The sequence below is a fragment of the Choloepus didactylus genome, chromosome 10, assembly GCF_015220235.1.
Source record: "Choloepus didactylus isolate mChoDid1 chromosome 10, mChoDid1.pri, whole genome shotgun sequence".
Taxonomy (NCBI): Eukaryota; Metazoa; Chordata; class Mammalia; order Pilosa; family Megalonychidae; genus Choloepus; species Choloepus didactylus.
Window position 1 is genome coordinate 111,709,555 of NC_051316.1, and position 19,945 is coordinate 111,729,499.

Sequence of the window (19,945 nt, forward strand, 5' to 3'; positions counted from 1 at the left end):
TAGTCCTCCCAGTTTCCAAGAGCATCGAAGCCTACACCACTGTTCTCTAAGAAGGAAAAGGAGTCCACTTCGGGGCCACACGAGCCCGGTTCGGGGCCGTCCGCGTCGCTGGAGCTCGCTGGGGACTGAGTCAGTGGCGGGGACGAGAAGTTCGGCGGGAGGCGCAGGGCGGGGCTTCCTCCCGCCGACTCCGAACCCGGCTCTACTTTTCCGAGTCCACGTCTCTTCCTTTGGACAGGCGTGTTTCTTTAGGTCGGCACCAGCCAACGTGACAGCCACAAACCTTTCAAAGGGGAGCTTCAGTCCTCTGCAACGAGGCTCTCCCCCGACCCGGGCAGCTCAGGCCAGCTCGGTCAAGTCCCGCACGGACTGCGGCGCGCGGTTCCTCCGGGCCGGGCCCACCGAACGCCTCGCTTCTCGGTCCCCACTTCGCGGCGCCGAGCGCAGCATCCCAGGCATGGAGACCGGCTCGGACTCAGGTCAGAGGCCCGCGCGTCCGCGCTGTGCGGGGACCGCGAAAGGCTGTGCCTGGGCGGGTAGGCCGGGCCACCCGCGCAGGCCGCCGTGTGCCGGGTCCGCGTGGGGAGCGCTCGCGGGTCGGGAGGCGGCAGGTGGGCAGGACAAGCCGCGAGCGAGCGAGGGCGGGCGGGCGCGCGAGGGCCTCGGCGGGGGGGCCGCTGGGAGGATGGCTCAGCTCTTTCTAAATATAAAACCAGCGTGAGCTAGGAGAGTGCGGCGAGGAGCCGCAGAGCGTGCGGGCCGGGCGCCTGGGCGCACCGGGACTCGGCCGCACAAACGGCAGCGGCTCCGCAGAGGCGCGAGGCTGCGGGAGCGCTCGAGTCGCGAGCTCGAGAGGGGCGGCGAGAGCGACGCGTGCAGCGAGGAGGACGCAGACGACGGCGGCGGCAGCGGGCGGGCCTCGTGGGCGCAGCGCGGCCGGCGCCAAGTGACAAGAGACGGCTCTCGGCTCCTGCGGCACCGCAAGCGGCTAGCCCCCCGCTCCGCCCGTCCGCACCCTCCCCCTCCCAGCCCCTCCTTTCCTCCCCGGCGCAACATGGCTGCGGCCGCCGCCTCCGCTTCCCAGGACGAGCTGAGTAAGTGCCACGGCCGTGCCTGCGGCCGAGAGCTGGGGCCAGGGCCGCGCTGGGCCGGCGGGCAGTGGCCGGGGCCGGGCCGGAGGGCTGGGGCGCGCTGCAGCCCCAGGGCGCCGGACGGGCGGCGGCCACTGCGTGCGGGGGGGCTTGGGGACTGGGGCGCTCGGGCCTGGCGGGCGGGCGGGTCGCGGGACGCCGCCGCCGGCGTCTGTAGGCCTCAGGTTTGCACCGTCACGTTGCGAAATTGAAACCAGAGCCCCGGGCGGAGTCACCTCTGCCCGCGATCTGCCCCGGCCTGCGCGGGAGGGGGCCGCTGGAGTCCAGCCCCCCTGCCCGCGGCTCCTGGGCTGGCGGTGGGGCTGGATTCCCGGGGTGGCTGGCAGTGCCCGCCGGTCCTGTTTGACTCCCCCATGGCTCCTGGTCCCGGCTCTTAGTCGAGTTCTAGAGCTTTCGGGAAGGGGGGAGAAGGTGCCTTCCTGTGACACCCTAGAAATCAGATGAAAGGTCAAGAGTAGGCGGTGACCCCCAGGTGGAGCAGGAAGGGCAGGCGGGAGAGCGGAGAGGGTCGTGGCGCTAATCGGAGGAGAAACCTCGGGGTGATAACGCTTTCAGAAAGTAGAGTCAGGGTAGACCCAGCCATAAACGTTGCAGTTGTCCAGGGAACGGCGATCCGCGTTGGGGGAGAACGGTGGTTCTCCTGAATCCCAGGCCGCCCCTCCCGCCGGGGTTCGCCTCGATGCTTTGTGGGAAGTGTAGTCCCAAGGCGTCTCAGGCCCACGCTGGAGGTCACAAAAATTGCCTTTTCATAGGACATGTAAGGTAATTTCTGATTGTGTTGGGGGTGATTAGTTGAAATTCTTTAAGTTATTGGAGACCCCCTTCCCTCAACACCCCACCCCGCATTGCTGCCTTCAGTTTATGTAAAAGTGTTCTTTGGGGATGAGGTGAGTTGTAAATGGAATGAAGCCTGGATGAGAGGTCACTAGCTTTGTGACGTTTATGTTATTACAGCCCCTTCTGAATTTCCATATGAAAATAGTTATAAACATAATTTATGTTTCTTCACTGCTTGGCTGTTTAAAGCTACTAAAGTGTATATGATCTCATGTTTGCCCTCATAACCTTGTGAGGCAGGTAGGAATTATCTTGTTTTAAAGATGAGGCAGGTTTGAGAGACTAAGTGCCTTCCTGCTTTGACATAGAACGGGTGGAGCAGGAGTAGTGTTTGCTCTTTTTGAACTGACATAAGTATTTGGTTGTGATCCTGGGCAGAATGGAGCCCTGGACAGTTTTGAATAGACAAGGTGTCCTGATGTGGTAAGAGATAGACATGGGCTAATAGCCACAGAGTTGACTGCTCCTTTCAGTTCCAGGTAGCCACATAGTGGCCAGGGCACCTTTTGGGGAGTTCATTCCCTGATTTCCAGTTGGCGAACTGCATGATGTCTAAGTTCCTGCTGTAGCATTAAACACATGAAACTCTGTGAATTACCCATAGGAATGGGGAACAAAACTAGTGGAAGAATTGGATCTCATTCTAAAGTGGCTGGAGTGTTTGTGTATATGTAAGTGTGCCTCTGTACATCAAGGTACTAGTTAAGGGGCTGGTGATACTTTTGGGTAAGAGATTTACTGGCTTAAGGAGCTACTGGAAAAATTAGGAGAGGTTAAATCCTTGGCAACCTGTACCTTAGAATAACTTAACTTGAAATCACATGCATATGTATTGGCTCAGAAGTTTGAAATAAATCACTTTTAGTTTCAGAATGGCTGTTTTAAAAGGGGAGAGATGGCTGGTGCTTTTTAAAATTCCACTTAAAAAAAAAAACAAAAACTAATTCTCTGAATATCTCCTGGCTATTCTTTCTGACTGGTAGATGATAATAAAAGCGAACTAATAGGTGCCAGCATTGTTTTTTTTCCCTCAACATTTTATTGTGAAAATTTTCAGACAGATCTGAGTGAACACTTATATCTACCCCCTAGATTCTACCATTGATATTTTCCTATACTTGCTTTTTCACGTATCTGACTATCCATCCTTCAATCTGTCTTAAAAAAAAAAATCTTACTGTGGTAAAATATATAACATAAAATTTGCCATTTTGACCATTTTAAGCATACAATTCAGTGGCATTAATTACACAGTGTTGTACAACCATTACTACCATCCATTTTCAAAACTTTCATACCTTAAACAGCAACTCTGTACCCATTAGGCAGTAACTCCCTGTTTCTCCCTTCCCCAGCCCCTGACAACCTTTAATCTAATTTTTGTCTCTGTGAATATGCTGATTCTAGATATTTCATATAAATGGAATCATACAATATTTGTCCTTTTGTGCCTGGCTTCTTTCACTTAGCGTAGTGTTTTCAAGGTTCATCCATGTTGTAGCATGTATCAGCACTTGATTCCTTTTCATGGCTGAATGATATTCCACTGTGTATATACCACATTTCGTTTATCTGTTCATCTGACTGTGGACTTTTTGGCTATTGTGAATGATGCTGTTATGAACATTGATGAATGAGTATCTGTTTGAGTCCTTGTTTTCTGTTCTTTTAGTTGTATACTTAGGAGTGGAGTTTCTGAGTCATATCGTAATTCTCAGTTTAACTTGTTGAGGAACTGCCAAAAGTTCCTCAGTCCATATTTTTTTTAAATTCAATTTTATTGAGATATATTCACATACCATACAGTTATGCATGAGTTGTTCACAGTACCATTATATAGTTGTACATTCATCACCACAACCAGTTTTTGAACATTTCCATTACCACACACAAAAAAGAATAAGAATTAAAGTTAAAGTGAAAAGAACACCCAAAACATCACATACTCCTCATCCCTCCCTATTATTCATTTGCTTTTTGTCCTCATTTTTCTATTCTTCTGTCCGTACACTGGATAAAGGGAGTGGGAGCCACAAAATTTTCACAATCACAAGGTCACACATTGTAAGCTCTATAGTTATATAATTGTCTTCAAGAATAAAGGCTGCTGGGCTGCAGTTCAGCAGTTTCAGGTATTTCCTTCTAGCTATTCCAATACACTAAAAACTAAAAAGGGGTGTCTATAAAATTAAAGTTACCTCCAGAATGACCTCTCAACTCCGTTTGAAATCTCTCAGCCACTGAAACTTTATTTTGTTTCATTTCTCTTCCCCCTTTTGGTCCAAGAAGGTTCCTCAATCCCACAATGCCAGGGTCAAGCTCATCGCTGCAAGTCATGTCCCACGTTGCCAGGAAGATTTATATCGCTGGGAGTCATGTCCCATGTAGGGGGGAGGGCAGCGAGTATACCTGCAGAGTTGGCTTAGAGAGAGAGGCCACGTCTTAGCAACAAAAGAAGTTCTCTGGAGGTGACTATTAGGCACAATTTTAAGTAGGCATGGCCTCTCCTTTGCAGTAGCAAGCTTCATAAGGGCAAGCCCCAAGATCGAGGGCTCGGCCTTCTAAATTGGTAGCCCCCAGATCATCTTTTTTTAATGCATTTCTAAGTTAGTTGTAGATATCAGTACCCCCCCCCGCCATAGTTCAGCACCAGCATTATTTTAAATGCTTTTTATATATTCTCTTATTCCACATAATAATCCTAAGAGATAAGGAAAATTATTATCCCTATTTTAGGGAGTGGAAACTGGCTTCTGAGGTTCCCAGGGTGTCCTGTAGGAACTAGTGGTGGAGTTGGAATTTGACCCCAAGTGTCTCAGACTCCAGTGTGCACTCATAACCAACTTTTAGGCTGTAATAGCTCTGTGAACCATAGTCAGGGTGTTCATGCTGATGAAAGTTAAAATTAGATGCGTTGCTAGTTTCTCTGCTAGATGTTACTTTAATCCACCTGCTATTTATCAGTGCTATTGTGTACAAAAGAAACAGCAAAGCCTGTATCTGTGAGGAATTAAAATATTGAGGAACAGGAAGGATACATGTTAATAGATATGTAAGGACCAATCATGTATAATTATATGATTTGGATAATGTGAAAGTAATATCATCTATGATTCCCATGCTTGTTATTTAGAGATGTGTAGCTGGTATCACAGCATTTCTGTAGATTTCAAATCAACAGTTTTTACCTTTGCAGTTGAAGTAATGCGCATGACATCAGTTTAAATAAATCCACAGCTGCTTTCAGTTTATCTGCCACCACACTCTGCAGAAGCTCCTGAGAAGCAAAATTGACTGTTAGGTTTCTCTTTTATTTAAAACCCCTCTGCCTCCTTTAATTTTATTTATTTTTATTTATTTATTTTTGAGTATTGTTATTGAGTATGAACGTTGCCAAAAGCTCAGTGGGATAATCTTGTAGTGAAGTTCGTTAGAATTTGTTATCCTTTCCCAGACCACATGGAATCTTCACTCAGAGGCAAGAGATTGTAATATGTTAATAGTAGTGTTGATGTTTATTGAGGGCTTATCATGTGGTCTAATGACTTTGAGAATATTCACTGAATCCTCATGGCAACCCGGTGAGTTTGGTACTCTTACTGCCCCAGTGGTGGAGCTGCACTCCTTGTAGAGAATCAGGGCTTGAATTCAGGTTCCCTAATTCCAAAGTTTATGTTCATTCTGCTCTTTTGCTGAAACAAAAAATACTCAGTTTACAAGGTCAAGCTGGCTTTTCCCCCTCCTTTTCATGCCTTGCTAGTGTCTAGAATGAATCTGCTGTAGTGTGTAAAATGTGGCATCATTCTGATGTGGGTTGAACAGAACACATTAGGTTTTTGGGTCAATGATAAAATAGAGAACAATTAGTTCTAACTGTTAAAGGTTGTTTTGAAATCTACAAAAATTAGCTAATCTGAAATTACCTAAAATTGCATTTTCTTCTATTATTCTTTGCCAGTTCATGGAAAGGTTGACAATGTAGTTATATTTCAGCAGAAGATGGAGGGATTTCTAAAAGAGGGAAGGCAGTATTTGAGACTTTTCACCTGGTCCGTTGTTTAGTAGTTTCATATTCTGGGCTTTGTAATTATAAAACCTCTTTAGAATGTGATCTTTGTTGGGATAAAGACAGCTCATGGAAGGAATAACAGTCTGTAATCGTCAAGCAAATACTATTCAGTTTCACCATTTGACATAACTATGGGAAACTTCAGTTGCAAAAGTTGGCCAGATAATTAACATGTCAAATATCTTTCAAGAGAACCTCTGCCAGTGCCAGGAATCCTAGTGGCTCTTTTAACCGATGAGCTGTGGGGGTTGGGAGGTGGGGTGGGGGATGCAAGGCTAATCGTGATTCCGTGGGCATAATAAAGTAGCCCTGAAGAGATGGTAGCTTCAATGACAGGCATACATGCTGCTGAGCTAGTCTTTATAGAAAAGCTTCTTATTAAGTTAAACTTGTTTCATTTAAAATTTGCTCACTTAACCTAACAGGAAGGTTAAAATGGAAAATGACAATGGTAGTTCAGTACTTTATTGACTTCCATGTTAATTTTTCATCCCCGCCTTTTCTGTTTTGGCTTATGCTTTCAGTAAATAAAAGCCAATGTTGATGAGAATAGTTGGCACGGGGACATAGGCCTTGTTCAGAAGATAGATGTTAAAATTGTAGGGGCTGCTGGTGTGCTTAGATGGTTTGAGCCCAGTTGCTGGTCTCCAGCTTCAGGCTTGCCAGTCTGCCTTGATGCTTGCTGTCTTATATGGGTTGCTTTATGCACATGTCTTAGTTTGCTAATGCTGCAGAATGCAAAACACCAGAGATGGATTGGCTTTTATAAAACGGGGATTTATTTCGCTACACAGTTACAGTCTTAAGGCCACAAAGCGTCCAAGGCAACACATCAGCAATTGGGTACCCTCACCGGAGGATGGCCAATGGCCTCCGGAAAACCTCTGTTAGCTAGGAAGGCAGCTGGCATCTGCTCCAAAGCTCCAGCCTCAAAACGGCTTTCTCCCAGGACGTTCCTCTCTAGCAAGCTTGCTTCTCTTCAAAACATCACTCCCAGCTGCACTCTGTTCAGTCTCTTTGAGTCAGCATGTTTTATATGGCGCCACTGATCAAGGCCCACCCTGAATGGGTGGGGTCACACCTCCATAGGAGTATCCCACCGAAGTCACCACCCACAGCTGGGTGGGGCACATCCCAAGCAAATCTAACCAGCACCAAAACGTCTGTCCCACAAGACCACAAAGATAATGGCATTTGGGGGACACAATACATTCAAACTGGCACAGCACACATTTTCCAATTCAATAAGCAGACTTTTAAAATTGAGTGACTACTTTGTGACCTTGCCAGGTTTGTGTATAAATATAAATAATAAGCATGATTTAAAAAAGGCTTGATATAAACAAATTCTTTGGAAATTCAAGGAATGAGAATAGCATTTCAGGCTAAGGGAATAATAGGTTGAGCTAAGACATGGAGGTAGGAAAATATGTATTTTCAGAAAAAGTTGAGTAAGTCTCATATGGGAATGGGGGAGGCATGTAGAATACTGGGAAAGGAGACTTGCCCCTTTTCTGCCTTTTATAATTTGAGATCTTGATCAAATTATCTTACCTTCCTGAGTCTCAGTTTCTTTTTCATAAATTGGGATAATAAGAAACACTCGTAGCGGTGTTAGGGATAATATATGTGAACGTGCACTGTGTAAACAATTAAGCTCTATATAAATTATTATTAGTTTAGTTTTTGAGGGGGGTGGCAATTGGAGATGAAGCTGGGAAGGTGGGTTGGGATCAGCTTGTGCAGGAGTGCCAACACAGCTAAGCTAGTTTGGGCTTTGTTCTGTAGACAGTAGAGGACTATCAAAGGCTTTTAAGCAGGGGCAGAACATGAGCAGATCTGTTTTATAAGGATAACAGGTGGCATTAGTGTTAAAATAATTGCAATGATCCAGAGTGAGAAAAGCAAGACCAACTAAGGAGGGTATCACAGAGGTCAAGTAAAAGACCTGTAGAGCCTAAATTGGGGCAGTGGAAGTGAATTTGGCAAGAAGGTAGTATGATCTAGAATCCCTAAGGTGGGCAGAAATTATTGACCATGTAGATGAGGGTTATTAAATAGAAGGAGTAGGGATGATTCCAAGAATCTAACTCCCGGTGGAAGAGTAGGGGAGAGCAGGTGGAAGAGTAGGGGAGAGTTGTAGCCTCTAGAGTTTTAAGGAGGTGAAAATGGGGAAGAGAGACAGCATATTTGTGTTCAGCAAATAAGTTATTTGTTGAATGAATGAGTTGAATTACCGAGGCAACATGTTGAGTTGTGTAGGGAGACTTTTTGCATAGTGACTAAAGCCTCTGGCATTTGAATCTGAACTGGTTTTGAATCTTGGCTCTCCCGCTTTTTAGTCAGTGTCGTCTTGAACAAGGGATATATCTTCTTGGCTTTGCTTTACTCATCTATGAAATGGGAAAACAAAACCTGCCTGATAGGATTGTTAGGAGAATGGGAAGAGATGTTGCATGTTAAGGAGGTGGCATGTAGTATGTGGCAAATGGAGTGCAAATGTGTGGGAAATTTGGTTCTGAAGCCTGGCACAGTGTGAGGGTGATAGTGGGAGTCCTGGGAATGGACAGATTGTCAAGAGGTCAGATGCCTGGCAGCTACACATATCTGGGATAAGGAGAGCTTAAGGAGGGGATGAGGAGTGCTCAAAGAGGGAAAAGCTTTCCAGGGTTATGGCTGATAATCCATTTACATTCTCAGTTATTGAGTGTACCTACTCACTAACTCTTGTAAACTACTGTATAATTCAGACACTTTCTTCTAATTTCAACATAAGGGTTTGTATGTGTGATATATATATGTATATACACACACACACACAAATATATGTAATAGAATATGTGTTATATTGGTATTGGAGTTATTTAGTCTTCAGTGATAATTACAAGTGTACTCTTTAGGAAGCTTTGGCTCTTTACTTTTATCCAAAAAGGTACTATATATGGAAATAGTCCTTTTTCTTTCCCCGCTTTGGTAATCACTCTAATATTCCCCCCTCATTCTGAATTTGCACAGCAGAGCATCCAATTAGGAGATTGTAGCATGGAAATGAAAAGTGCTTTTTTAAAAAAATGGTTGCTATATGTATAAGTCTTTTAATTGTATTTATTTCTCTTGGTGTTCTAAATAATAGATTCTTTATACTGTTGCATATGTAAGAGTGGATGAACGTCTATCATTGCTGGTCCAGAGGATTTTTGTCACGATTGGATAAACCATGTATCACATTGATTGTAGAGGTTAGTAGCTTTAGTTTCTTAGGATGTATGAATATTTTTGGTAGTAGCTTTTAAAAATGGACTGGGGGTACTGGTTTACCCCCAAGATCTTGATGAGTTTTTTTTTTTTTTCCTTTCTTGCTATTCTGAGAGAATCACTGAAGTTCGTGTTAATTTGCATATGCCTGAAGCCTCTATTCTCTGTGATGATAAGCACATTCACACACACAGAATCAGCAAGAGAGAGAATAGGTAAAACTTGATGATGTTACTTAGTGTAAGCAAGGAAGAGACAGTGGGTATTTGTTTACTAGTAGCATTGTCTGCCACGCCACAAAAAATAATTTTACATGTTATAGGAAGGTCATCAGGGAGCTAATTCTTGTTGTCTGTGTGTGAAAAGACGTATAGAGAGAGGCATAGTCACGAAAATTGAATATTCCAAATTCCTGCAATTTGGACATGCACTGTAATGGAAAAGCCACTTATATTTCATTCTGAGGCACTTTGGGAGTATGGATGGTCTCATTTTCACTCTTGGACAATATTGGGTGGTCCTTTGAAACTCTGTTAATTTCAGATTGTAATTCTCTAGTATCATGGGCTCAATATCAGTGAGTATTTGGGGTTTGGTAGCATCAATCCATAGTATATATTGTTATCTTTTAATATAGCTGTTGGATTTTTTGCCCCTCTCCATTGCATTCTGCTATTTATAGATATGTATATTGCTGATGATGGTATATGATTCCTTAATTCATTTAACTGGAATTTTGAGAGATGGAGTGAATGGGATTTTTTATAAACCACAGTTCACCTTTAGAATAAATTAGATTTTGGTTTATTTTTGCTATTTTACCTATATTTATACCTAAGGTATGGAAAATTGGGAGGTGGGAGGAATTGCTCAGCAGAGAGATGAGGACATTATTTATTCTCCCCTAGCTTCTTTCAGTCTCAGAGCTTTGGGGCCTGTGATAGATGCATTAATGTCATTATGAGGCTACTATTTTTAAAGACAAGCAGTTCAAGCCACACATGCTGGGATTTAAATAGCGACTTAAAGAATTTCTAGACCTTACACATCCCAGTGAGCATTGTCTTTGTAAGTAAATAGCAGCTTTGGGTGGACCTCAACTATCACACCTTTGACTTTTATGCAGTCTGAACTCTTGCATAGTATAAATTCTCTCTCCTACACTGTCTTTCATAAGCAGAACTAATCCTTCTGCTGCTCAGTTTACAAACACTCATTTCTAACTGGGTGTCTGCCAGCTGCTGTCTCTGGGGGAAAGGGCCTCCTTGGGACATGGGAGTATTTGTGGGTCTCAGTGTGTCAGGAGTTTGGCGTTTATTTTTAAAAATAGGGTACAGACCGAGGCTGCTCTCTCCTCACCTGGCCCAACCCTGCCACGCTACCACTATGACTTCCCTCCCTTCCTCTGTGTGTGTGTGTGTGTGTGTGTGTGTGTGTGTGTGACAATCAGAGAGGGGAGCAGGTTGGGGTGGCCACACCTTGGGCCTTGCTGTGGGCTCTGCTGGGTTGGTGGGGAGTTCAGAGTAGTCTGGTGTGCATGTGCAGAAGCCCAGTGCTTCTGAAGTGGTGAAGGCAGAAGGACTTATTTCCCCTTCCCTGGCCAAAGGGTCTCTGGTAACTAACTGTTGCATCACTGGCGCCTCTAGATTGGGGCATCTGCCTGGGCCCTGGGAGGAAGGCTGGTGGACTGGAGATCAGAGTGATGGCCTGTCAGATTGCATTCGTTCTAGGGGGTAGGGTGTCTTGGCCGGGACCTCAGTGCCTGTGAAGGTTCTTGCCTGCTGACCCTTTGGGCTGTCCCTCGATAGTTGTCTCTGGGAATGGATCCTCCTCTCCCCACTCCTGATTTATATCTGTGTTTACTGTTTGACTTCCTCACATTCTTCTTTTAAACACATTTTTATTTAAAAATCATCTAAGACCAGAGGCCAAATTTCTAGACTTTACTTCCTAAAAAAGCATCTTACTGGCTTCATTTGGATTTTGCCAGGTGTTAAAGTAGCATTTAGTGAATTGAAAAGGTATTTAAGAATTGATATCTGAAATGGTCGATAACTACCAATTAATACCTGCTTAGATTTATAAGTATGCAGGTTGTTCCGGTTTGCTAAGGCTGCCATTATGCAAAATACCAGAAATGGATTGGCTTATGTAAATGGGGTTTATCTGGTTATAAATTTACAGTCTGAAGGCCATGAAAATGTCCAAATTAAGGCATCAACATGAATATACCTTCACCGAAGGAAGGCCAGTAGCATCTGGAAAACTTCTGTTAGCTGAGAAGGCATGTGGCTGGCATCTGCTGATCCTGGGTTGTGTTCCAGCTCCTCTCTCAGCTCCTGTGCTTTCTTCAGAATGTTGCTCTTGGGGCATTTTGTTCTCTCTTAGCTTCTCCGGAGCAAACTCTGGATTAGCATCTCCAAAGTGTCAGTAAAACTCTGCTTTCAACAGCCGTCTGCAGATTGTCTCTCTTAGCTGCTCTCCAAAATGTCACTTTCAGCTGCTCTGAGGACCTTCTGTCTGTGAATTCTTTTAAAGGACTGCAGTGATTTAAGACCCATACTGAATGGGTAGGGTAACACCTCCATGGAAATTATCTAATCAAAGTTCTCACCCGCAGTTGATTGAGTCACATCTCCATTGAAACACTCAAAGGATTCCAACCTAATCAACACTAATATGTCTGTCCCCACAAGACTGCATCAAGGAACATGGTATCTTGGGGGACACAATGCATCCAAACTGGCACACAGGTTGTCACAGATTTCATCTACCAGAAAATATTTTTGAGTATTTCATTTAAAATCCAGATGCTAGCTAGATCTTCCTTATTCTTTATAATTTTAGCCTCACACTCCTAATTGCAGGGATTGTCAAAGTCCAGAGGTGTTTATTCTCCTTCCCCCCAGCCCGTCACTTTTAATTTTTGTGATTTCCCATATGTTTTTTACGTTTTCTCGTAGCTTTTGGGCTCCCATTTCTGGAAGTGTTGCTTTTGATCCACCTCTGTCAGCCTGGACTTAAAACCTACCTGTTTCACTGGTTTTCTTTTTCTTTTTTTTCTTTTGAAATAAATTCAAAGTTATAGGAACCGTTGCAAAAACAATACTAACACCATACACAGAATTCCATCATACTCTGACCCCCCTCCCCTGATAGCTCAATCCACCAAATTTAATGTGCTGTCAGATCGCTATTTCTTTCCCTCCCTATCTGTCATCCAGCATCTATTGCTCTGTCTTCTGAACATATGAGAGTTGGCTGCACACATCCTTGAACATACACTATAATTCATGTATACACTTCCATGAACAAGAACATTCTTTTATGCAATCCCATTAAGTGCAGCTGAGAAGTACATGAGATTCAACGATACGAAGCTTACATTTCCTTTTCCTTATGTCTCAACTGTGTCCCTTTGAGCCACCTGTCCTCTGTCCTCCAGTCCTGTCCAAGTTCATCCTTGGCATTCAATTGTCATCTATTTAGACTGTCTTTTTTTTTTTTTTTTCAGTTGTGGAGACATATATACAGCCTAAATCTTCCCATTCCACCCCCTCCCTAGCATTCCATTAGTGGGATTAATCACATTTAGAATGTTGCAATGCTATCACCGTCCCACCATCCATTTCTAGAAGTTTCCCTTCACCCCAAACAGAAACCCTACACTCATTTCTTAACTCTCCATTGCCCCTTCCCCCATTTCTCTTAACCCAAACTCTACTTTTCATCTGTATGGTTATATTCTCAGATAATTTCTTTGTGTTTACTGTGGGGCTTAAAGTTAACCTCTTAAATCCGTATCAATCTTGTTTTTCTTTGATACCACTTTCACTTCAATAGGACACGTAAACTATGTTTCTATACTCCTCCATTCCTCCACCTTTATGTAGTTGTCTAAAATTACATATTTTACATTGAGTTCAAAACCACTGATTTATCATTAGAGTTTGTGTATTTTATATCATGTAGGAAGTAAATAGTGGAGTTGCAGTTAAAAAATTATTGACTTCTATTTGTATTTCACTGTGGTTGGAGAATGTGCTTTGAGTATATTCATTTTTTTTTTTAATTTCTTGAGGCTTGTTTTATGTCCCAGCTTATGGTCCCTTCTGGAGAAAGATCCGTGATCACTGGAGAAAAATGAGTGTCCTGGTGATTTGGGATGTGAGGTACTATATATGTCTGTTAAAATTCTCTATATCTCTTTCTCCTTACTTTGTTTCTCTGTTGGTAGGGCTCCCTTTAGAATCTGAAGTAGGGCAGGTCTTTTATTGGCAAAGTCTCTCTGCATTTGTTTGTGAAAAATTTAAGCTCTCCCTCAGATTTGAAGGAGTAAAAAATCCCTCTCCCCAAGTATTTCAGGAGTTTAGTTAACTGTGTTTTCTGCTGTTTCACTGGTCCACCCTCCCTCAAACTTTTTTTCTTACCCATCACTTCTTTGCAGTAACTGCCACATCCCTCCCTTGAGTTGTAGCAGAACAGTTTTGCCACATAATCAGACCTTTGGGAACCGCTTTTTTTTTCCTTTTTTAACTCCCCACCAAGTGCTTGTTATGGTATTAAAAATATATATATAGTCCCTTTTCCAAGAGATTTTGGTGCCAGCTGTTTCAATACCACCTATCTCCTCCTTTACCTTGCTACATATATCAGATGTGTTTTAGTTTGCTAATGCTGCGGAATGCAAAACACCAGAGATGGATTGGCTTTTATAAAAAGGGGGTTTATTTTGGCTACACAGTTACAGTCTTAAGGCCATAAAGTGTCCAAGGTAACACATCAGTAATCGGGTACCTTCACTGGAGGATGGCAAATGGTGTCCGGAAAACCTCTGTTAGCTGGGAAGGCACATGGCTGGCGTCTGCTCCAAAGTTCTGGTTTCAAAATGGCTTTCTCCCAGGACATTCCTCTCTAGCAAGCTTGCTCCTCTTCAAAACGTCACTCACAGCTGCACTCCGTCTCCTCTCCTTGAGCCAGCTCATTTATATGGCTCCACTGATCAAGGCCCACCCCGAATGGGTGGGGCCACACCTCCATGGGAGTATCCCACCAGAGTCACCTCCCACAGCTGGGTGGGGCACATCTCCATGCAAACAACCTAATCCAAACATTCCAACTTAATCCCCACTATTCTGTCTGCCCCACAAGATTGCATCAAAGAATATGGCTTTTTCTGGGGGACATAATACATTCAAACCGGCACGGATGTATAAATTTCTAAATAGCTTGTCTAATGCACAAGGAAGTAATATTTCATGCATTCAGTAGGTATTGAGTAACTACTCTCTGCAAGGCACTGAGTTAAATGCTGGGGTACGAAGAGAATAATTCAGTTTCTGAACTTGAGCTGCTCTGGAGGTTGTTGGAGACAGTTGAGTGGGCAGCCAGGTAGAGCCAGATTCAAATCACATTTCAGCGAGGTTTTATAGTCTAGGGAAGGGAAGATTGGACAGCTACATAATATACAACAAAAGGTAATGAATGCCAGGAGAGGTGATTGGAGTCTGTAGGGCCAGGATCAGGGGGTTCTGTGTGGAGAATATGGTCCTTGAGGTGGACCTTGGATGGGGAGGATTTAGATGTGTGGAGATGGATGGATGATTGGGATAGGTTGGTAGAGTATTCTGGGTTGAGGGACTTGCTTGTTCACGAGATTTAGGCCAGGAAAACTTATGGTACATCTAAGAATCTGTTGTGATTTGGATGGCTGTAGGAAAGTAATGGGATGCACGATTGAGAAGGTCCCTCTGGGCTAGGTGGGCCCACTCTTAGGCCAGAGTCCCTAAGAGTGATCTCATATCACTGAGATCACTGCCTGATCTCACTGTAGGCATGTGAGAGCTGCTGATTCTTTTTGGACTTCTATGGAAGTACATATTTGTCTTTTTTCTTGGCATAGCCTTTCCATTTGTTTTTGAATCCTGATTGTGATCTGGTTTAAGCAAAAATAGGGTGTTTACTATAGGGAATCAGGGAGTGTCACAGAATCAACGGACAGGAGAGTGATTCGGGCCCTCAAGAGGGGCTCAAATTGGGGATTAGAGGTCATCCAGATTTTCTTCCAGCTTCTCCTTTCTGTTCTCTGCTCTTCAGACAGACTTCCTCTGTTTTCAAGGTCCGTGTGTAAGCTGAAGATGCTCACACCATAGCTCCTTGCTTACCCTTGTATGTTCAGTCACCCAAGGGAGGCTTGACTCTTTGATCCCAATTCTGAATCCCTGACACAGTCAGCTGTGGCTAGGGTACAAAGTCATGTTGTACATAGTTGTCTAGTAAGATTTAGCATTTTCCTATGCACTTCCTCTGCTTAAACCATACTGTAATTTAGCTTCCTTATTAGAAGGAACATTGGTTTCCAGTTGAACTGCCCAGGGTTCAATTCCTATCCCTACCATTTCCTAGCTTTGTAATCTTGGGCAACATACTTAATGTTTTCCAGGCTGTGTTCTCTCATCTGTTAATTGGAGCCAATAATACTGTGTCGGTGTGAATGTATTATGTTCCCCAAAGTGCCATTATCTTTGATGCAGTCTTGTGTGGGCAGGAAACATACTGGTGTTGATTGGGTCGGAGACTTTTTTTTTTTTTAAATTCAGTTTTATTGAGATACATTCACATACCATATAATCATCCAGGGGGTGTACAATCAACTGTTCACAGTACCATCTTATAGTTGTGCATTTGTCACCCCAGTCTATTTTTGAACATTTTCCTTACACCAGAAAGAATCAGAATAAAACATAAAAATAAAAAAAGAACACCCAAACCATCTCCCCCATCCCACCCTATTTTTAATTTAGGTTTTATCCTCATTTTTCTACTCATCCATCCATACGCTGGATAAAGGGATTGTGATCCACAGGATTTTCACAATCACACTGTCACCCCTTGTAAGCTACATTGTTATATAATTGTATTCAAGAGTTAAGGCTACTGGGTTGGAGTTTGGTAGTTTCAGGTATTTACTTCCAGCTATTCCAATATATTAAAACCTAAAAAGTGTTACTTATATAGTGCATAAGAATGTCCAGCAGAGTGACCTCTCGACTCCATTTGAAATCTCTCAGCCACTGAAGCTTTATTTCGTTTCATTTTGCATCCCCCTTTTGGTGAAGATGTTCTCAGTCCCATGATGCCGGGTCCAGATTCATCCCCGGGAGTCATATCCTGCGTTGCCAGGGAGATTTACACCTCTGGGAGTCAGGTCCCACATGGGGGGAAGGCAGTGAGATCACCCGCCAAGGTGGCTTAGAGAGAGAGGGCCACATCTGAGCAACAATGAGGCACTCAGGGGGAGACTTCTAGGCACAATTATAAGTAGGTTTAGCCTCTCCTTGCAGCAACAAGCTTCATAGGGGCCAGCCCCAAGATAACAGAGGGCTCAGCACATCAAGCCATCAGTCCCCAATGTTTGTGAGAACATCAGCAACAATCCAGGTGAGGAAGTCGAGCACCTCTGCATTCTCCCTCAGCTCTTCACCTCCCCTCCCCCCATATGTATTTTTATTCTAGGTTGGAGACTTTTGATTGGATGTTTCCGTGGAGATGTGATCACTCAACTGTGGGTGAGCTCTTTCATTGGATAATTTCCATGGAGGTGTGGCCCTGCCCATTCAGAATGGGCCTTGATTAGTTTACTGGAGGACTATATAAACTCAGACAGAAGGAGCCAGCTTGCTACAGCCAGGAGGGACACTTTGAAGAACACAAATGAGTTGAGAGAGGAGTTGCAGATGAGAGACAGTTGAAGACGGCCATTGAAAGCAGACTCTTGCTCCGGAGAATCTAAGAGAGGACAAATGTGCCAGGAGCAACTGAGAGTGACATTTTGAAGAGGCGCTTTGTCCTAGAGAGGAACGTCCTGGGAGAAAGCCATTTTGAAGCCAGAACTTTGGAGCAGATACCAGCGACATGCCTTCCCAGCTAACAGAGGTTTTCCAGATGTCGTTGGCCATCCTTTGTGAAGGTACTCTATTGATGCGTTACTTTGGACGCTTTATGGCCTTAAGACTGTTAACTTTGTAACCAAATAAACCCCCTTTATAAAAGCCAATCCATTTCTGGAATTTTGCATTGCGGCAGCATTAGCAAACTAGAACAAATACCTATTTCGATAAATGGTACTTTGGAGGGAGGTACTGTGGTCTAGTGGAGGGTAAATACCTCTCTAGGTTCAATTTCAGATATTTTGTCTCCTTAGCTTGGTGACCTTTGGGAAGTCAATCAGGTCCTGAGCCTCAGTTTTTCATTTATAAATGCAGATAGTACCTGCTTACCTCACAGCACTTTTGTGAGGCTCAAAATACTACATGAAACTAAACTGCTGTATGATTATAATGTATTTATGTACATGTGACTCAGAAGAAAGTAAATACCATTAGGGAGAATATTTCCTAATGAAAAATTATATTCACCATTACAACTTGACGTATCTTTCTGAAAATATCCTATAGCTTTAGATTATTAATTAGTTTATGTAGTAGTCTAGGCTTTTTCAGCTTTCCCTTTCAACCTTAGCTTCCACTGAAAGCTTCTAACCTGATTTATATTTTAAAATGTACTTTCGTATTCAGAAAAAACATTCGTTTTCAAAAATTCACACAGGTAATTCATGCTCATGAAGTAAATGTGTAATGACATAGAATCAAACAAACCCAGAGTCTTGACATTCCACCGCATTGGAATAATCACTACCTTCAATATTCTTTCCTTATTCCTTTTGACACTGTGTGCTTTCTTGCATGCTTTCTAAGGAATATTTTGATACTCCAGTTGTCATGAAAAAGTGATACATCTAAGGACAGATTTATTGCATTGTCTCTCTGTCTCTCCTTTGTTTTCTTTCTCCTCTTGTTTTCTTCCACAACTGGTAATATGAGTGAAAAACCAGTAATTGCAGGTACATCGCCTTTTCCAGTTTTGGAGAAAATAGCCTTTCCTTCTTATCCCAAGAGTCAAAGCTGTATTTTTTGGAGAGGTCTGAAGAATGAGTGATATGTAGACTGTTTTCCTTTTTAGGGATAATTATGTATTTTCAGAGATTTCACTGATGTGAAGTCCTTAAACTTTTGCTGGTCTATTTTTATTTTGGGGGCTGGGGTGATGGGTGGAGGGTGGTAGGCCATTCTTTCTCTTTAGATAAAGTAACTAAAGATAAGTGAATAATATTCAAAAATATTTAATAGAAAGTAAATTAATATATTTATACTTTTGATAGCTCCCCCCCTCACACGAGTGCAATGATTGACATAAGCTAAATTGGAAATTGTTTTCTGCATTGGGATTTAAAATTTTCACTGTTCTTTATACTTTTCCTTTGAGAGCAAGTATCCTTATTTTTCTTCCATATTCTTTAAGGTTCCTTTTCAAAATTCTGTGATTTAAATGTCCTTGCCTTAGCCTTGAAATGTGAATTCATTTAAAACGCTGATCTGTGTATCATTTTTTTCTAATACAAATTATTTTCTTTGAAGAAAGTTGAAAAGTACATGAACGTATAAAGAAAAAGCAGTGATGTGTATTTTCTTTTTTATATAAGTACATCATAAAACAATTATTTTATTTCTATCTTTTTAAAAATAATGATTAAATACTTCAAGTCTAAAGGAGAGTATGGAGAGTAATCTTAAGAACATTTTTGAATGCCCCACCCATCCTTGTCAAATCTTTTGTTTTTCTGAATTAGCTTCATGTCTTTGAAGTAAAAAAATACAATTCACGCCTTCTGTGTTACCCTTTACCGTCTCCTCCTTCATCCTTCCCCTCCCTTCCTCTCCCCTGTAGTCCTTCTCTTTCTCCTTGCCAGGGGTTGTCATTACTATGATGTATATTATATACAAATATATATTGCATTAAAAACTTTACGTAAGTAGAACCATTTGTATGTATTCTTCTGCAACTTGCCTCCTTTGATCTTATTTTTTCATAGGTAGTCACCTGGTTCCAAGTGATTTGTAACCGTCGTTTGTTTATTTTCACTGTTTGATGAACCTGCCATGATTTCTTTATCCATTCTCCTGTTGGCTAACATTTAGATTGCTTCCTTTTTTTTTTTCCCCCTTTTACTCACCCTGTGACTATGAACATCTTCATACATATGTCCTTGTCTTTCTCTGGGAGAGTTATTCTCCAGGATAGTGCTACACATTGTGGTCTGAGGACTAGGGGATTATATCTTGCAGATAAGAAACTTGCCTCAGAATGTAAATCACCTATCACTTAGTTTATTTAACATTTTTTATCCTAGCAAGACTTTCTCAATGAAGGAAGAAGTGTTTCTTACTTCCTTTTGACTGGTGGCAAACTGTTTATAGATGGGCTGCTTTGAATAGCTCTGCTCTCTAAGTATATGTTGCCCTGGAGTAAAATTGTTAGCTTGAAGGGTATGTGCCTCTTCAACTTGAGGAGAGATAACAGAATTGCTCACCAGAGATTGCATCAGTGTGTACTCCCATCAGCAGTGAACCTGAGTTCCTCTTGGTTTGTTTCCAGTCTTTACCAATATTTGGTACTTTTAGATTTGAAAACTTTTTTTTTAATATGAAGGATGCAAAATAGTATCTCATTGTTGTACCAATTTTGCATATTTCTGATTAGTGTGATTAAGCATCTTTTTACGTGTAATTTGGAT

The 19,945-nt window shown here is 42.7% G+C and overlaps 1 protein-coding gene across 5 annotated transcripts in view; it reads left to right on the top strand.

The window, feature by feature from the left end:
* The first annotated feature begins 216 nt into the window (after positions 1–216).
* ECPAS (Ecm29 proteasome adaptor and scaffold) overlaps positions 217–19,945 on the top strand; it is a 121,113-nt gene continuing 101,384 nt past the window's right edge. Inside the window, exon 1 of one of the 5 annotated variants that reach the window (XM_037796830.1) lies at positions 217–479. In XM_037796830.1, the coding sequence (XP_037652758.1) occupies positions 458–479 (22 nt within the window). In that variant the 5' untranslated portion in view covers positions 217–457. Of the gene's footprint in view, positions 480–707; positions 1,095–9,259; positions 9,297–17,242; positions 17,282–19,945 lie in introns of those variants that run through there. The other 4 variants (XR_005210594.1, XM_037796828.1, XM_037796831.1 and 1 more) reach the window with 4 other exon arrangements.